Here is a 15397-nt window from a genome sequence, read left to right on the forward strand (position 1 = left end):
CCAAGGAGAAGCTGTGTATCTTCCCACATCCCACACACTTACAGATGGGCTAAGTGTCCTCCTTGCCCGCCACTGCCAGGCCACACCATTCCTCTCCACTGTCCTTTCAGAAACCCTAACCCCTCAGCTATTCACACCCTCACTCCCTCTCCCCGCAGCTGCCGTATCCACTCTGTTGCTCAGGCAGAGCTCACGGTCGTCTTCTCAACTATTCCCACACCTTCGGCATCACCCTGAGTAACGACGTCTACGTGGACGATACACCGCTGAAATCGAAACTCAAGCATCTCACTCTTTAACTGGCACCCTCCTGGCTCAGGCTCCCCTGTTCCAGCACGGCACCCCTCCCCCGCAGAGCCATCCCGGTGTGTCCGACCACTTCCCCGGTCCACACCAGCTCCCTGAGGCCTTCCTTTCCCTGCTTAACCAGTTTGGATCCAGGTCTATCATGATCATCTACCTCACACATACTTTTAATGCCCTCATCCCTCTTTCCCCCCTTTGTACTTGCTGGGCAAACCTCAACCCTAGAAAGACCTTATTATATACCTGCTTTATTCTTGAACTCAAGTTGAATGCTTGCATTCAACTGCCCAAGTGAGCAGACTGGTCTCACTTCAAATGATCACAAACCCTGAGCCCCCAGCTAGCCCATCAGTCCTGTTACACTTCTCTAGTAGGTGAGCTTCCCACACATACGTTCGTCTCAAGGCCCCCCCTTGCTCTCAGGTGATGACATCACCTCATACTGCATACAGGCAATAGAATCATAGAATAAATACCCCACCCTCCCACTGCCAACTCTACCACTGGTCATATCATATCCTTCCTTACTTCTAAAAAGGAAAACGTACTTCTGCTTAAATCAGTGACCAAGCCCTCCATGAAAGCAATCCAGGAAAAGATAGGAAACAGTTTTTAGGAACAAAGTCCTCGAGTAGGAGAGGAAATAGGATTATTTCATCCTTTTTAATGACATCATTCCAACGATTACACTAGTTCTAGTAACTTGTTTATTTGTAATAGCCATTTTAACATTTTTGTCTGCTAACTCTATTACCTGGGTTATTTCTACATCTCTCTCTGTTGATTAACTTTTCCCTTAGTTATTGGTTAGATTTTCCAGCATCTTTGCATACCTGGTGATTCTTTTTTAACTGGATGCCGAACACTAAGTTTTATGTCGTAGGATCTTTTAGTATTCCTCTAAACGCTGTGGGGCTTTACTCTGGGACACAGTTATCCGAAATTAGTTGGCTCCTTTTGAGGCCAGTGTTTAGTCTTTATTAGGGTAAGTCCAGAACAGTTTAGTCTAGAGCTAATTTGGCCCTACCACTAAGGAAATGACCCTCTGAGAACTCTTATCTGATGCCCTCTGCATTAGGAGGTCTTTCCACTCTGGTCACTGAGGACATAACATATTCCCAGCCCTGTGTGAGCTCCCAGAAATGTCCCTCCTACTTCTTTCCAGGTGCTTCCCACCCCCCCCCCCCCAGACAGGCTCAGACCAGTTTTTGGCTAGAGACTCCAGGGGACCTCTCTGCAGACCTCGGTGCATCTCTGGTACCTAGCCCTGAAGCCACTGTAGCCTCCCCAAACTGAATTCTCTGCCTCTTCAACTCCAGGAGGCTGGCAGGCTCTATCTGGGGCCTCCCCTACCTGCGCCTGTAGCCTGGAAACTCTCTAGGTAGTGGCCTGGGCAATGGAGGACTCAGCTTTGCTTCCCTACTTTGCGTCTGCCTAAACTTTGTAACTAATTTTTAAAAGAAATGATTTGTTGATGCCCCCAATCCCCCCCACCTATTTTTTCAGTGCCTCTTCCCAGCACAACTATTCCAAGGAGTCGTCTATACTTGCTCTGACCCTTTTATTTATCTTTCAGCATTTCTTCTATTCCACTCAGGCTTTCCTTCCCACCACGCTATCAAAATAGGCCAATGGCACATACCTAATCAAATCAAAGGGTCCCTCTCGCCTCACTCATCTTCTCCGTGGACGGACTTAACCAACGTCCTTCCTTCTTGAGACACCTTTACCCTCACTTTCTTCCTAATTCTCTAACAGCTCCTCCTCTTCTTGAGCCTCAATGAACAGCTTTAGAAACACCTGTAACCCAAAGACCTTCAAATTTATCGTAGAGCCCATGACTTCTGAATTGTGCACCTCTAGTGCAGATTGCTCTAATGCTTACGTTCTCGCGTACCCAGCTAAACACAAATGAGTAAGAGGCACTTCAAACTGAGTAATAAATCCATCCTTTATAAACCCTCCCTCCCCCAAATTTCCCTACATCAGGAAGCAGGGGCCTAATCACCCGTCCACCCAGCTGCTCAAGGTAAAGGTCAGGGATTAATCCTTGATTCTCTCTCTCCGTCTAGTGCATTCTAATCTGTCAGCCAAGTTCTGTTGGTCCTACCCGCAAACTATACCTCCAGTTTATCCATTTCTCTTCTTCCCTACCACCACCCTAGTTACAGCCACTCTTGCCCGGTACGACTCATTCTGCACATGGTAGAGGGAATAACCTTGAAAAGACATAAATCGGATCATGTCACTGCCTTGCCTGAAACTCTCTAAAGGCTTGTTACTTCACCTCAAAACTACCCCAGCTCCGTGCAGTAGCCTGCAATACCTCACCAGATACAGGCCCCTGACTGGGTCCTCTGGGTCCTCGTACTGCTCAACCCTCTTCGCTGCCCTCCGGCCACACTGGCCTCTGTCCCTCACCTGGGCTCCCTGCATCTGCAGTCTCTCTGCCTGGCACGTTCTCCATGCAAGCCTTCGCAGGGCTGGCTCCTCCCACTTCAAGTTTCAGAGCCAGCGTTCCTTGACCCTCTGCACAAAGAAATCTCTATCCTCCTCCTGCCACCTGAAATTCTATACTGTCTTGATCCACCGCCACTTTCATTCATTCGCTTTTTGTCTGTTTTCCCATTAGAATTCAGTCATTCAACTAAACAAATACTGAACACTTACTATGTGCCAGGCACTATTTCAGGTGCTGAAAAAACACCAGTGAACAAAGCAAACAAAAAGTCCTGCCCTCATAGAGCCTAGGTGCTAGAATGTGAGCTCCATGAAAAAGGGAGCTGTTTGCTGACTGTCGGATCCACAGAGCCCACAGGAGGCCTTAGTTCACTGTAAGTGCACAATAAATATTTGCTACAAAAGTGAATGAAATTGGATTTATCTATATTTTCTTAGTCTTTGTACAATATACCTCAAAAATCTTCACTTAGCCATTAGAACAATGATCAAATTCTTGCTTTAGACTTCAAAACAGCCATATTTATATTTTGTTTCCCCTTCAGACTCTTATTATCTTATACGTAAAGCACAAATTTGCAACCTTCAATACAATATTCTGATTCTAATTTCAAACTCTCATAACAGTAAAAGCATTCTGTGACTACTGCAGCCGACTTATATTCTTTAAGTGCTTTAAAAAACACAAGCCTTCTAGACTAAACTGGAACCAATTATCCATGCACCCTGGTTACCTTTACCTCTGTGTAAACTGTGTTTATGTAGAGTGCAAATGAAGCCATCAACTAATTAAAGATGTAATGATTACTCTAAAAACACATAAAATACATGAGTTAACAGACCTAAATGCACTGGTAACATAATATGCTCACTACTACAGGAAACTATCACGGCCCTACTTCATCTTGCAGTTAAGAAAATCCGGGTGTGTGAGAGCACGCAAGCACGCGTGTGCACGCACACACACGCGTGTGCACACGCAGTCAGAAGCTGGTTGAGGTCTCAGGTCTAGTAACTCCCAACTTGATGCTCTTCCCAATTAATAATTACCTAAATTTAAAGACACAACGTTTCACAACTACATCATACAATCCTCTGAGGATAGACAACACATCTAACAAATTTATACCAGACAATCCTAAATACAAGGGATTGTACAAATGTAAGTAGTTTTGAACAGCAACAAAAAGCAAGGCCATCGTGAACAATCACTTAGTATTTGGTAATAATGAAATGCATGTGTACAGCATTTTCACGGATACCGTCTGATTCACTCCCTAGAGCTATACCTCCCTCATAAGGTAGGTCAGGAGAGCGTTGGCACAGGAAGAAACTAAAGTTCATCCAGTAAGCTTAACTGACTTGTCAAAGGCCACAAATGCCAAAGTACATTCTTCTCAGAGGATATACAACTGGTACTTGTGATTCTAAGATAATCAAAATAATTCATCCCAATATAGAAAGAAGATTTGAACCTTTAGTAAATCACCCACAGGATATTTCAAACCTCAGTTTACCTTTGCCCCTGGCTTTACCCTAAGGCTGCGTCATACTTCTTCAGCCAGCACTTGCTATACAGAAGGAAATTCAACCAAAATGATTTGCTTTAATAATGTGTTGCAAAACTCAGCAAACTGTCACCAGGCGTATCTGAAGCTGAACCAACTTCTTAAGGATAACCTCCATGACAACAAATAATCGAAGAAGGGCTTTATCTTTTAAAGAACTGATTATATCCCTACTCATCAAAGAGACAACTAAGATCATGGGTCACAGTAGATTTATGAACAGCACGTTTGTTTTTGATTTTCATCTACCTACAGTGGGGCTGGTGGATGAAATTCAATTCATATATTTAAAGGTGAAAAGTTAAGTATCCACTCTGTTTAAAATACCGAAATTGCTCAAAATCATTAACTATTATCAGAGGCTTTAGTAAACTTGACCAAGATAATGGGCAGAAGTCAACAGTTAAGCTTCAAGTAATTCACTGAAAGTAGTTCTAGCAAGTTGTTTAAAACATCTGAATCACTTCTTTTCTCGGTGATTTCCCTGTAAATTGATTTATTCTTACAGAGGAGTTACTGTAACATATTAATATAAGTCACACTTCAAGGGTTCAAAAGCTTACTTTAAAAGTAAAAGATACTATCTAGTTCTGCCTATGTATTTATTTCATACTTTCATACTACTTTTGCACTTGGAGACTCAGAAGTCATTTTACTCCCAAATTACAATATAAAATTCTCATTTCCTTGTGGGTTGTCTTCTTCTAAGAAATAGAATCACAAACCATACCATCATTCCATTATATAAAATGCTACCCTCTACTTTAAAATTACGTTTTAACCAATTGCTGATAACAACTACCCTTAACTTTTCAGAAAAATGGAATCACATAGTCAGAATCCACACCTTCATCTCTTGCCATTATGTATGTACATAGATACACATACATCTTCCATCTGTTTCTCTCCCATTACTACTACTACAGACCACAATATGGTCGAATGCAATATACAGACTAAACTAAAACCTACACCTCCAGTTTATCCAAACCTAGTCATAGATTCTATTAGGAATGGCTAGTTTAATATTTAATCCTATCCACAAATTCATGAACCTGTAAGCACAGGTTATTATTCTTTATTTACAAGATTTAAGCTCTCCTGTATTTAGATGGCACTTTTAATTAAGTCCTGTTGATTAACAGAAAGAAAAGGTAGTTCTGCATAAATTCCATTACAGATCACAAGCATCCACAAAACACCATTAGACACATAAGCCCATTAGTTTTCATTATTGTTTTATAAGAAAATGAAGTCTAAGTACAAATGGTACTAATCCAAAATCTTAAATATCAAACAGCACACCGAAACAAGAGCTAATATTAACACTTTAGGCACCAGGCCCTACAGTTTTCAAGAGGCTCCTTTTGTAGTAAGAGCCCTCAGTCTTCCCGAGTTGCCGATTAATTTTTGCCTTTAATTTTTCTTCTCTGATTAAGTCTATGTAATAACTTCCATACTGATGAAACCAAAATGACTGCTGAAATTTCTAGAACAGCAAATCTTAACCTTGGGTTTTCTGCCTTTATCGATACCTTGAGAAACTCATGACAAACATGAATTTTCTCCCGAGAAAAATATACTGTCACAAAACTGTATATGCGTATCATGGGAATTCACTACTTCTAGCATCATTTCCACATAACCCTCAGAACCCAGCTGATACACTCAAAAATATCTTGGGCAGGACAGAAAGTTGGAACTAGACTTCATTATTGCTTCTCAATTATCTTTGACTTAAATTATTTGCTACTTAATGGAAAACCCCAAATATCCTCAATTCCTTTCTAATTCAAACTAGCTGTAAAAATTAAGCTTTGCTTCTAGTACAGGTGCGACTTCACATATTTCTTTTCACTTCCAATGCGGTGGACAGAATGGAGGAATCTAGATTAAGGACTAAGAAATCTTGGTTTACAAAATTTTAAAGGAAAGAAAGGATTCTTAGTTTCTGTCAGAAAAATCGGACTTTTAAACGTATCACTTAAAGTGATTTAAGCTTCTTTTTATAAAACGAACTAGATTTTTATCGTTTTGAAAATGTAGTGCTTAACTACTTTTCCTCTTAACAGAGATATGTACGTATTTCCACTTTAACCCCTAATTAAAAACAAAAAACACCTACCTGTCTACTTTATAAACTTGGTTTTCATAACGTTGTATACTGGCCACTAATGAAGGATACAGTTTGAACAGAGGAAAGACAGGGGTCTGGGACTATACGTCTGATTAGAACCCTATTAAAACCAGGTGTTGGACTGCGATGGCTGGGCCCTACACCCAACAGTCCCAAAGGTGGCTGCGTAGGGCAGTAACAAGGCGGTATCATCATTAAAGGCGGTATCATCATTAACGTTTTAATTACCGTCACACTTCCTTCTCTTCTCCTCGGCTGGAGATGAGGTTAAGCCTCCACCCCTTACAGTATATGGAGTCACACACTCTGGCATCCCAATGAAAAAAGTTAAACTACTAGAGGAACCAAGCAGCTCCACTTTGTTGAGTATCACTTTAAAACCAACTTTTTCAGAATGTCTTTGCTGAAGTGATAAGTAACCATAAAGGAAAACGTAAAGCTCCAATTGTAACGAAAACATTCAATTGTACTGATATCTTGGAAAAACTACCCTTTCATTTAAAGGTGAAGCCATGGCACTAAGTAGTATATTTCAACATTTCTAACCTTAAAGTTAAGATTATAATCTTAAAATTAAAATGGTAAAAAATTAAAATGGTGCAACCTCTGCACCCCCATGTGTTTAAATTAAGGGACTTATTTCATATTTAGAGCTGACATCCTATTGATTTCCCATGATCTGAAAATTACTTGTTATTCATTAAATCAAAGCCTTTATCAACTGTTACTTTTTGATACAGCAAGTTACAATGTATCACATTATACCGATTGAGACACTGAATCTCTAACATCTATTTGGCAGTCAAGTCCTTCAGTTTATTACAATCTGGAGTTATTTCTCAATCCTCATCAAAAAAGGACTAACAACTAAGTTCTAAAGTTGAGTATAATTCATGTTTGGAGGGGAGGAGGGGACTTCTACTGAAAGTTGTTTCTTAAAAATTAAGAGGCATGCCTAATTAAGGCAGTGCGTTCAGCTTAAATTAAATTTAAATGGGAATACTTTAATAAGTGTTATTTTCCCTATGTTTAGACCTAGCATTTCTGCCACGTTTACCACAGAAACAAAATATGGTAACAGTTAGCAGGTACAGTTCACATGACAATTTTCCAGATATATTTGATCATAAAATGCCTTCTTAGTGAGGTGACATATATACAATACTGTCCTCATCTAATTCTGCCCTATCTTTCATGATCAACATAGGATTACACATTTTCTAAACCAGACACTCAATTCAGGTTTCTAGATCGCTCCTGACCCTGACATGTCAATCGGAGGCATGAGTTCGCCTTTATAAGAAGCACATCATTCTTCAGCAAATTATCAAAAAGTTTCTTCTCCTCAGGCTAACCCGGAATTCAATTACCTTTAATTGTGCTTGGCATACATTTCAGCGCTAACATGCTACTTTCAATCCTATGATCTACAGAGCCTCCCCCCACCCCCACCCCCGGCCAGCACGAGCCGCAGGGCTGGACAGCAGCTGTTTGCCTGGGACTGTTTACATTCTTCTGTTCAGTTCAGTGTCTATTCCTGAAGTCTATGTTTCACTGGTCATAGTTTTGGTTGGATGTGAAGTGAAACAAATTCTACACGGACAATGGGAAAAGTCAGTCTGAAGGGGGAAAAAAAAACAATCCCTCAAAAATAGGGACTCAACATGTTAGAAAACAATGAACTACAAAATGTCAAAATCATTTCAGTGAACAGAAATGATCCGTAAAAACCTAATAAGCCTTGATACTTCAGTTGAGCTCAGCTCTGATTTCAGGTTGGGGCCCTTGGGACAGTCCAATGTGCTCCGAGGAGCAAGACTTCACTGAATTTCAAAGTGTACTGCAGGGTTATCTGTTCTTATCAAAGCTCTCCCCTTCCTCGGCTGCAAAACAGGAACTACCAATTAATTTCCAGGGCAGTGGTAACGACGACACCCCCACTTGAAAGTATTACCTGCAAAACTTGGAAACAAAAATAAAACCAAAAGACGAGATTCTGCAGTCACAAGTACTTTAATTTTTAAAAACAAATCACTTATTTAAAAATAAACAAGCGGCACCATTCTACTCTGCCGCTGATACAAGTAAAACGTTGAGAGGTGGTGTCTCACAGGCAACGTGCTAAAGGTCAGGACCGCGCTGGACAATCTCAACTACTCCACACGCTAAGACGCTACTCTCGGAAGGAGCACGCGACGGTCACCACTATTTGACTTTGAAAGGTCAAACAACCCAAAGAGTTTAAACAGCTTTATTTTTCGAAATCGACATTACAGAGCAGGATTTCTGCATTTAGAAAATTCTTACAGCACCAAACAGAGGTATGACAGAACGATTTTCCACCACAAAACTGTAGCACCAATCCAGCGACTCCTCGACTTCCTGGAACTGTCAACACACTGCCCCCTGTTTAAGTGGCTGTACCTGAAAACCAAGGTATGCAATTCCTTAGGGTGAGAAGCCATCAAGTGACCCTGCCGAGGACCTGGGGGAACGAGGGGAAGAGCCTATTATCCGTGGGTCTGAGCCCAACTTCCACGACCAGGGAGAGCTGCCGCTGCGGTACCGCGTCCGGGAGCCGTTGACACTTACATGCCGAAGCCCACCCAACCGAAACACCTCCAGGTTAAGATTTCTAGGAAGGGGTTCACTTAACCTGAGTTCGGTGGCGGGTAAGAAAGAAAGCCCTTTTCCAACAGGTAGATCTGTTAACACCTGCTTACATGGGGTCCTTTCTCCCCTAGCTCGAGAAACCCAGCCATCGGGCGGACTCAGGTTTTATTAGGGAAGCAACTAATAACGTTACAGGCTCCAGAAGAGCCACATAGTACCCTCCCCAAAACCCGCAACATATTCTCAAGGATCAAACGAAAAGTCAGGAGGAGGAGTCCGACCAGGTAGGACTGGGGAGGGATGGAGGTACAAGTCCCACAAAGAGGACGCACCACCTAAGTCGGATCCGGGCGGCTCGGGAGCCGCGACCTTCCGCGGCAGGGCTCCCGCCGCCCCCGCCCGGCCCCTTGGCGGCTCCACGTGGGCCGCGCCGGCCCCGCCAGCCTCCCCGGCCGCCGGGAGAGCACGGCCCCCAAGCGCCCGGAACCTGCGCTGCCGGCGCCGGCGGAGCGCGAAGGCCGAGCCGGCCCCAGAGCGCCACCCAGCGGCCCGCGGAGAGGCCTGCAGGCGGGGCCTCCGCGGCCCGGCCGCCGCACCCCCCGCCGCCCGCCCGCCCGCTCGCTCCCTCTCCGGATGCACAAGGCCCAGCCCAAGCGCTCCGACCACAAAATGGCTGCCGGCAGCCTCGTCACGTGACCCCTTTGTGCCTTGCGGGCGCCTGAACTCCGCGGGGCCCGGGTCCGAGGGGCCGGGGTCAGCGGGTGGCCCAACAGGAGGCCCCGCCGGGCCGCCGCGGCCGGGGGGAGAGGCCGGGGGCGGCGAGGTAAAGGCCCCGCCGGCGACGGGAGTCGGCGGCGGAGAGAAGATGGCGGCCATTTTGTGTGGGTCTGCGCTCCGCCGCCGCCGCCGCAGGCAGCGGAGGGAGCGGGGCCCGGCGGTGGGTCGGACAGGGGAGTTAACACGTACCGACTCCTCTTCCTTCTCCATTCCGGTGGGCATCTGCGGCACGGCCCGGTTTATCGAGGCGTATTCGTGCAGGTCGGGCAGATCCTCACAGCGGAAAACCGGCAGCGGCTTCGAGGCGTCTAGCGCCCGCGCCCGAAACGACAGTTTACTCATCTCAGGCGCAGCAGATACCTCTCCGCTCTGGGGAAACGGCCCCGGCCAGCGGGATCATGGAGAACCGGGGGTTCGGTCCCCACTCGCCCGCCGCTGCCGGGGACTGGAGGGGCGGAGCGCGGAGCCCGCCGTCCGGGCACTCAGAGCCGCCGGGAGGTGGGAGGCCGAACCGCTCCGCTCCTCTCTCGCTCGCTCTCCTCAATACGCCATGGCCAACATGGCGGACATTAAAACTCCACTGTGCGCTCTTCAGCCAACCCCAGCCATTCCCCACACTGCATCGCGCAGCGGCGCGGGCACGCGGGGGGGGGGGGGCGCGGGCTCGAGGCCGGGCGCCGGCACGGAGCGCGCGTCCCGCCAACCCTCGGCGCCCGGCCCCGCTCCCCGCGCCGGGCCGCCCGGCCCCCGCCCCCACGGCCGCCAACAGGCCGGGCCGGGACGCGCGGGGCCCTCGGACGCCGGGGGCCACGGCCGACCTCCCCGCCCTGCGCGCCCGCTACCCGCCGCCCGCGCTCGCTCCCGCCCGGCGCCGTTGGCTGACAGGCGAGGGTGCAGGGAAGCGACCGCCCCTCGCGCGCCGGCTTTCGGCGCGGCGGCGGCGGCGGCGGCGGCGGCGGCGGCGGCGGCGGCGGCGGCGGGCCGGGCACCTGTCACTGCCCGGCGGCCCGGCCCGGCAGTGGGAGAGCGGGCGCCCCCAGCCCGGGCCGGCGCGGCGCTTCAGGTCTTATGACGAAAATGCAGACGGCATTCGCGGCAGGATGCTACTTTGCCGGAACTTTTACCAGCCATTATCTTTACGTCTAATGAAACTCTGGATTGTATTTGACGGGCTCCGCGTGGATCCTGTGTCAGTTCCCATCATTGCGCTCCGTGTAAACAGGAGGCGTCCTACGTTGCTCCAAAGTAGGGCTTTGGTGGGGTTTTTTTTTTCATCCTGCATTTTATCGACCCGCACTCTTTTATTGTCATCGAAGCAAAGAGAATAATTATTATTGGACACCGTAACCTTCAGGGAAAATTTTTTTAAAGCAAGACACTTCAAAATTTGAGAGCCGGATGATTTTTCTACACTGGAAGAAAATGCTGCTTCAACATAGCCATGGGTTGACACTTATCATTTGTCCTCTGAAGAACTTTATACAATTGAATTATATGAAGACCTATAATGCTCCTGTCAAACCAAAAAAAGACTTAAAAAAAAGAGGAAAAGATGTATTATTAGAAGAGATTTAGATAGATGTGATGGCTACCATGTGGCTTATATTACACACGAAAATGAGTATCTAGAGAGCTCTTTGCAGTAGACTATTTTAAAAATCCGGAAGACTGTTGCGGTGGGTTTAATAGGTTTGACAGCAAATTTTCAAATACTTGCCAAGATACAAAAATGTCCTGTATCTCCACTTTTCTCCCCGGGGGATACCTAGTAAAAATGATCACTATTCTTAAATACTGAATTGGATGGGAACTGTTATTGGCTTAAGGCACAGAAACAAAGTGATATCTTTCAGGCTGGCTTCGCTACCACCCTCTGGGGTGGGGAGAAAACGGATTGCAGGTCGCCAAAATTATCCTCAAACTCTAATACTGACAGCTCACCTCCCATGCAGCAGATGGACATTCATCTACATGTCCTATACTAAGACGGTGCATTTATTCATTCAGTGAGCAAACATTTTTTGAGACTTCACAGCCCTCTAAGTGTGCTGCTAATTACTCAGCACCCACGGGACTCCCGGAGGAGATTACATGGTGGGAGCAGGACCGGTGGATGGCAACTGCCACACCTGGGGTAAGTGTGAGGGCGAGAGCTCAGGCTATTTGGAACCAGGCAGAAGTGGCACCCAATCCGTGGGGAGTGAGTGGCTCTAATGAAAGCATTCAGGAAAGGCTTTTTGGAGGAGATGATATCGGGGTAAAAACTGTGTAGGGTAAGTATGGGCCAAGGTTGCAAAAATGAAGAGGAGAAAGGTATCTTGGGCCAGGGGAGCAGCACGTGGGAAAACCCAGAGCCCTGAGTGGGCGTGTCACATTCTGGGATCCTCACCGCACCGTGGACCATGACACTTAATTAGCCAGGTTGAACAGTTCCGAAAATACTGGCTGGATATTAGTACAGTAGTCCTCGCCAGCCTACTATATTAGATTTCTGAAAATCCTAGTAGTAGAATTCGGTTGATTGAGGAACCTAAGAACTAAAATAGAGTCTTAAGTCATGAGTGAACCACCAAGAAAGTGAATATATATATATATATAACTTTCATTAAAATAAGAGCCTATTGATAACATTCTCCATATCCTACACAAGTAATAATGGGCACTATACGACTAAGTTCCTGTTCTCTAGAAATTCTAGGCTCACCCTCCATGGCAGGTTCAGAGACATGCTTTCCAATTCAGCTTGCCTTTTGCAGGTGATCTGCCTGCCGAGAGACATTTTCTTTCTGCCACCGGTCCCCATCAGCTTAATGCCCTGGATTTCTGACTTGTAGGTCTTACTTGCTTCCCAAAGACCCACAGGCTGGAGTCCCAAGCCTCTTACATTCAGTTCACTTCCCTCCCTCCTATGGGGCAGGAGTGCAGCAATAAAGGCTCTGGTTTAATTTTCCTCAGCATCCTTTATCCAACCCAAAGGTCCCTTGCAAAAATGGCTAATCCTGCACTGCCTTTCACTTTTTCTATTCCCAACTCAAACTTCCCTTTTTTTCTAAGTACCCACAACAAGAATGAGATGACATTCGCCATGTTGCAAAAGATACATACTAATGTAAAGCTGTATGTACTAGCCTTTCCCCAAAGGGAAGCTTTGGGTTGGGAAGGGACGTGCAGTATTGAAAACAGTTTTGATTCACGCCACAAATCTTTATTGAATAAGTAGGCAACACACAGTACCATCATGGCGGGGGTACAAATAAGATCCTGCTAAGGGGTCACCCCGTTAACAAAATGACCATGACCAGGCAGGATGTGACCTGCAGTGCTCTGGGAGTTCAGAAAGAAGGCAGTCAGTTCCAGGTGGGTTGATCAGACATTATGGGGAAGATAGCGTGTGATTCGGTTCTGAAGGATGGCTAATATTCCAACTGGTAACGGGAGTGAAATGGTAGAGGAAAAGGTCTTCATGGGAGAGGGCAACTCTATGGACAGAAAGCGGGGCAGAGGCTACTGCCAGGTGTGTGTGGAGATGAGAAGGTGGACTTGGCCAGGGTTCAGTAGGAGATGATAACAACACAGGTATAAGATAAAACTGGCAAGAACCTGGGTGGAGGGAGAAGGAGTAGAAAGGAAAGAGACATACGTTTTAACGGTAATAATAATCGCTCATAAGATCATCACCTTGCAACGTGATTCATTGCGATTGATCTCACATACAAAACGTCTGCTTAAACAACAACGAGAATATGTCAAATGGTAGAGCGCTGACCTGCACTTTGCTATAGATGATAAACCTGAAATGCAGCTCTAGATATTAGTTTATGCCCAATATGTGCCCAAGTCCCATTAAGTGCTCTTTGATATTGTTTCTAGGATTTGCCTCCTTATTTCCTTTCCCACTGTCTTCACCATCACCTCAGCTTTCATCACGTCCCACCTAGAAACAACCTCCAAGTCCAAGTCTCCTTGATTTCGCTCCTTCCTTCAATAAGCCTCGATGAAACTCCTACTTTATAGGTAACGGGGCTAATGCTCTCCTAACGGTGGCTGCTGGGAACCAACGGTGGCTTGTTGAGGCTGTGGATCCCTGGGGATATGACGATACAGAACAGACTGCCCTTCAGGCATTCACGGTGCAGTGCAGGCCCCCAAATCAGTGAACCTGAAGCCCCACTTCCATCTGTATCCTCCCTTCCCCAACTCACTGAATTATCTTGCTCATTAGATAGAGCCAGTTTTTTGGGGGTTTTTTTTGGCATGGTTGTCGAGGCCTTATAATTTTGCCTCACTCTCTCCAACATCATTTCTCCTTACTGCTTAAGACAAAAAAGCTCTTCACTCTGGATTTTACATCTCATCACCAGCTTTAGAAATCGGCCAAGTCTTTCCTGTCTCCAGGTTTTTTCTTTATTCCTTTCTGTCTATTCTCCCTGTCCAGCTTCAGACCATCTACTTCTAGCTACTGAAATGCTACTTCACAGGCATGTTTTGAAGATCAAGTGAAACAATCCATGTCAAGCATTCATACGGTCTCCGGTCCACAGTAAACATTCAATGGATGTAAGCTACTGCTGTTATCCTTCAAAATGCAACTCAGTGATCTTCCTTCATGAAATTTTGACGGCGTCACTTCTCTGGGTTCTAATTTCCTAATCTGAAGAATGAGTAAGTAGTTAGGTGAATTCAAACTAATTTTTAAGCCTTCGCCAATCTTTCTCATCTCTGAACTCCTATTAGAGTGTTCAATCAGCAAGAACGGTAACTACCACTTATCGAACATTTACTATGTGCCAGGCAGTGCAGAAGTACTTTTTTTTTTTTTTGTGGTTTGCGGGCCTCTCACTAATGTGGCCTTTCCCGTTGCGGAGCACAGGCTCCGGACGCGCAGGCTCAGCGTCCATGGCTCACGGGCCCAGCCGCTCCGCGGCACGTGGGATCTTCCCGGACCGGGGCACGAACCCATGTCCCCTGCATCGACAGGCGGACTCTCAACCACTGCGCCACCAGGGAAGCCCTGAAGTACATTTTAAATGCATCATCTCACTTAATTTTCAATATCTATGAGGTGCCTCCTGTTAAGAGAGGTTGCAAGTTCTGCCTCTCAAAGCTGGTGAGAGGCAACGCTGAGACCAGAATCCCTGGGATCTCACTCGAGAGTGGAGCCCCAGAAACCAGATAATAAAGTGAAGTGAGGCATGAACTGGGAGTGAGCCGAGAGAGAGGGGCTTGGCAATCGGGGCAGGAGGCAGAGAGAGGAAAGCGGGATGTGTCGGGCCACCGATTGCGTTGTTTCTGAGGGTGGGAGAGACGTGGGCATATTTGTTTGCTGACAGCAAAGAATCATGTAAATGGATTAACTTTAGGACCGACTTCCTCTGAGGTTAAACTCTCAGAGAAGAATTCCAAAGAAGATAAACTCTCACTGATGGGCCAAAAGATTAAAAATAATAATAATAATAAATCCTGATACCAGTTTGGGTAGCAGGAGTCCAGATTCTTCCCTCTTTCAAGCATTCAACAAATATTTCCTGGGTGGTTA

The 15397-nt window shown here is 46.1% G+C and overlaps 1 protein-coding gene across 4 annotated transcripts in view; it reads right to left on the reverse strand.

Annotated features, from left to right (window-relative positions):
* EPC1 (enhancer of polycomb homolog 1) overlaps positions 1-15397 on the reverse strand; it is a 94436-nt gene that overhangs the window by 57454 nt on the left and 21585 nt on the right. The window contains exon 1 of one of the 4 annotated variants that reach the window (XM_004278626.3): positions 10051-10505. The exons of 2 other annotated variants lie outside the window; for them this stretch is intronic. In XM_004278626.3, the coding sequence (XP_004278674.1) occupies positions 10051-10203 (153 nt within the window). In that variant the 5' untranslated portion in view covers positions 10204-10505. Of the gene's footprint in view, positions 1-10050; positions 10506-15397 lie in introns of those variants that run through there. One more of the 4 variants, XM_004278625.4, reaches the window with a different exon arrangement.

The sequence above is a fragment of the Orcinus orca genome, chromosome 2 (assembly GCF_937001465.1).
Source record: "Orcinus orca chromosome 2, mOrcOrc1.1, whole genome shotgun sequence".
Classification (NCBI taxonomy): domain Eukaryota; kingdom Metazoa; phylum Chordata; class Mammalia; order Artiodactyla; family Delphinidae; genus Orcinus; species Orcinus orca.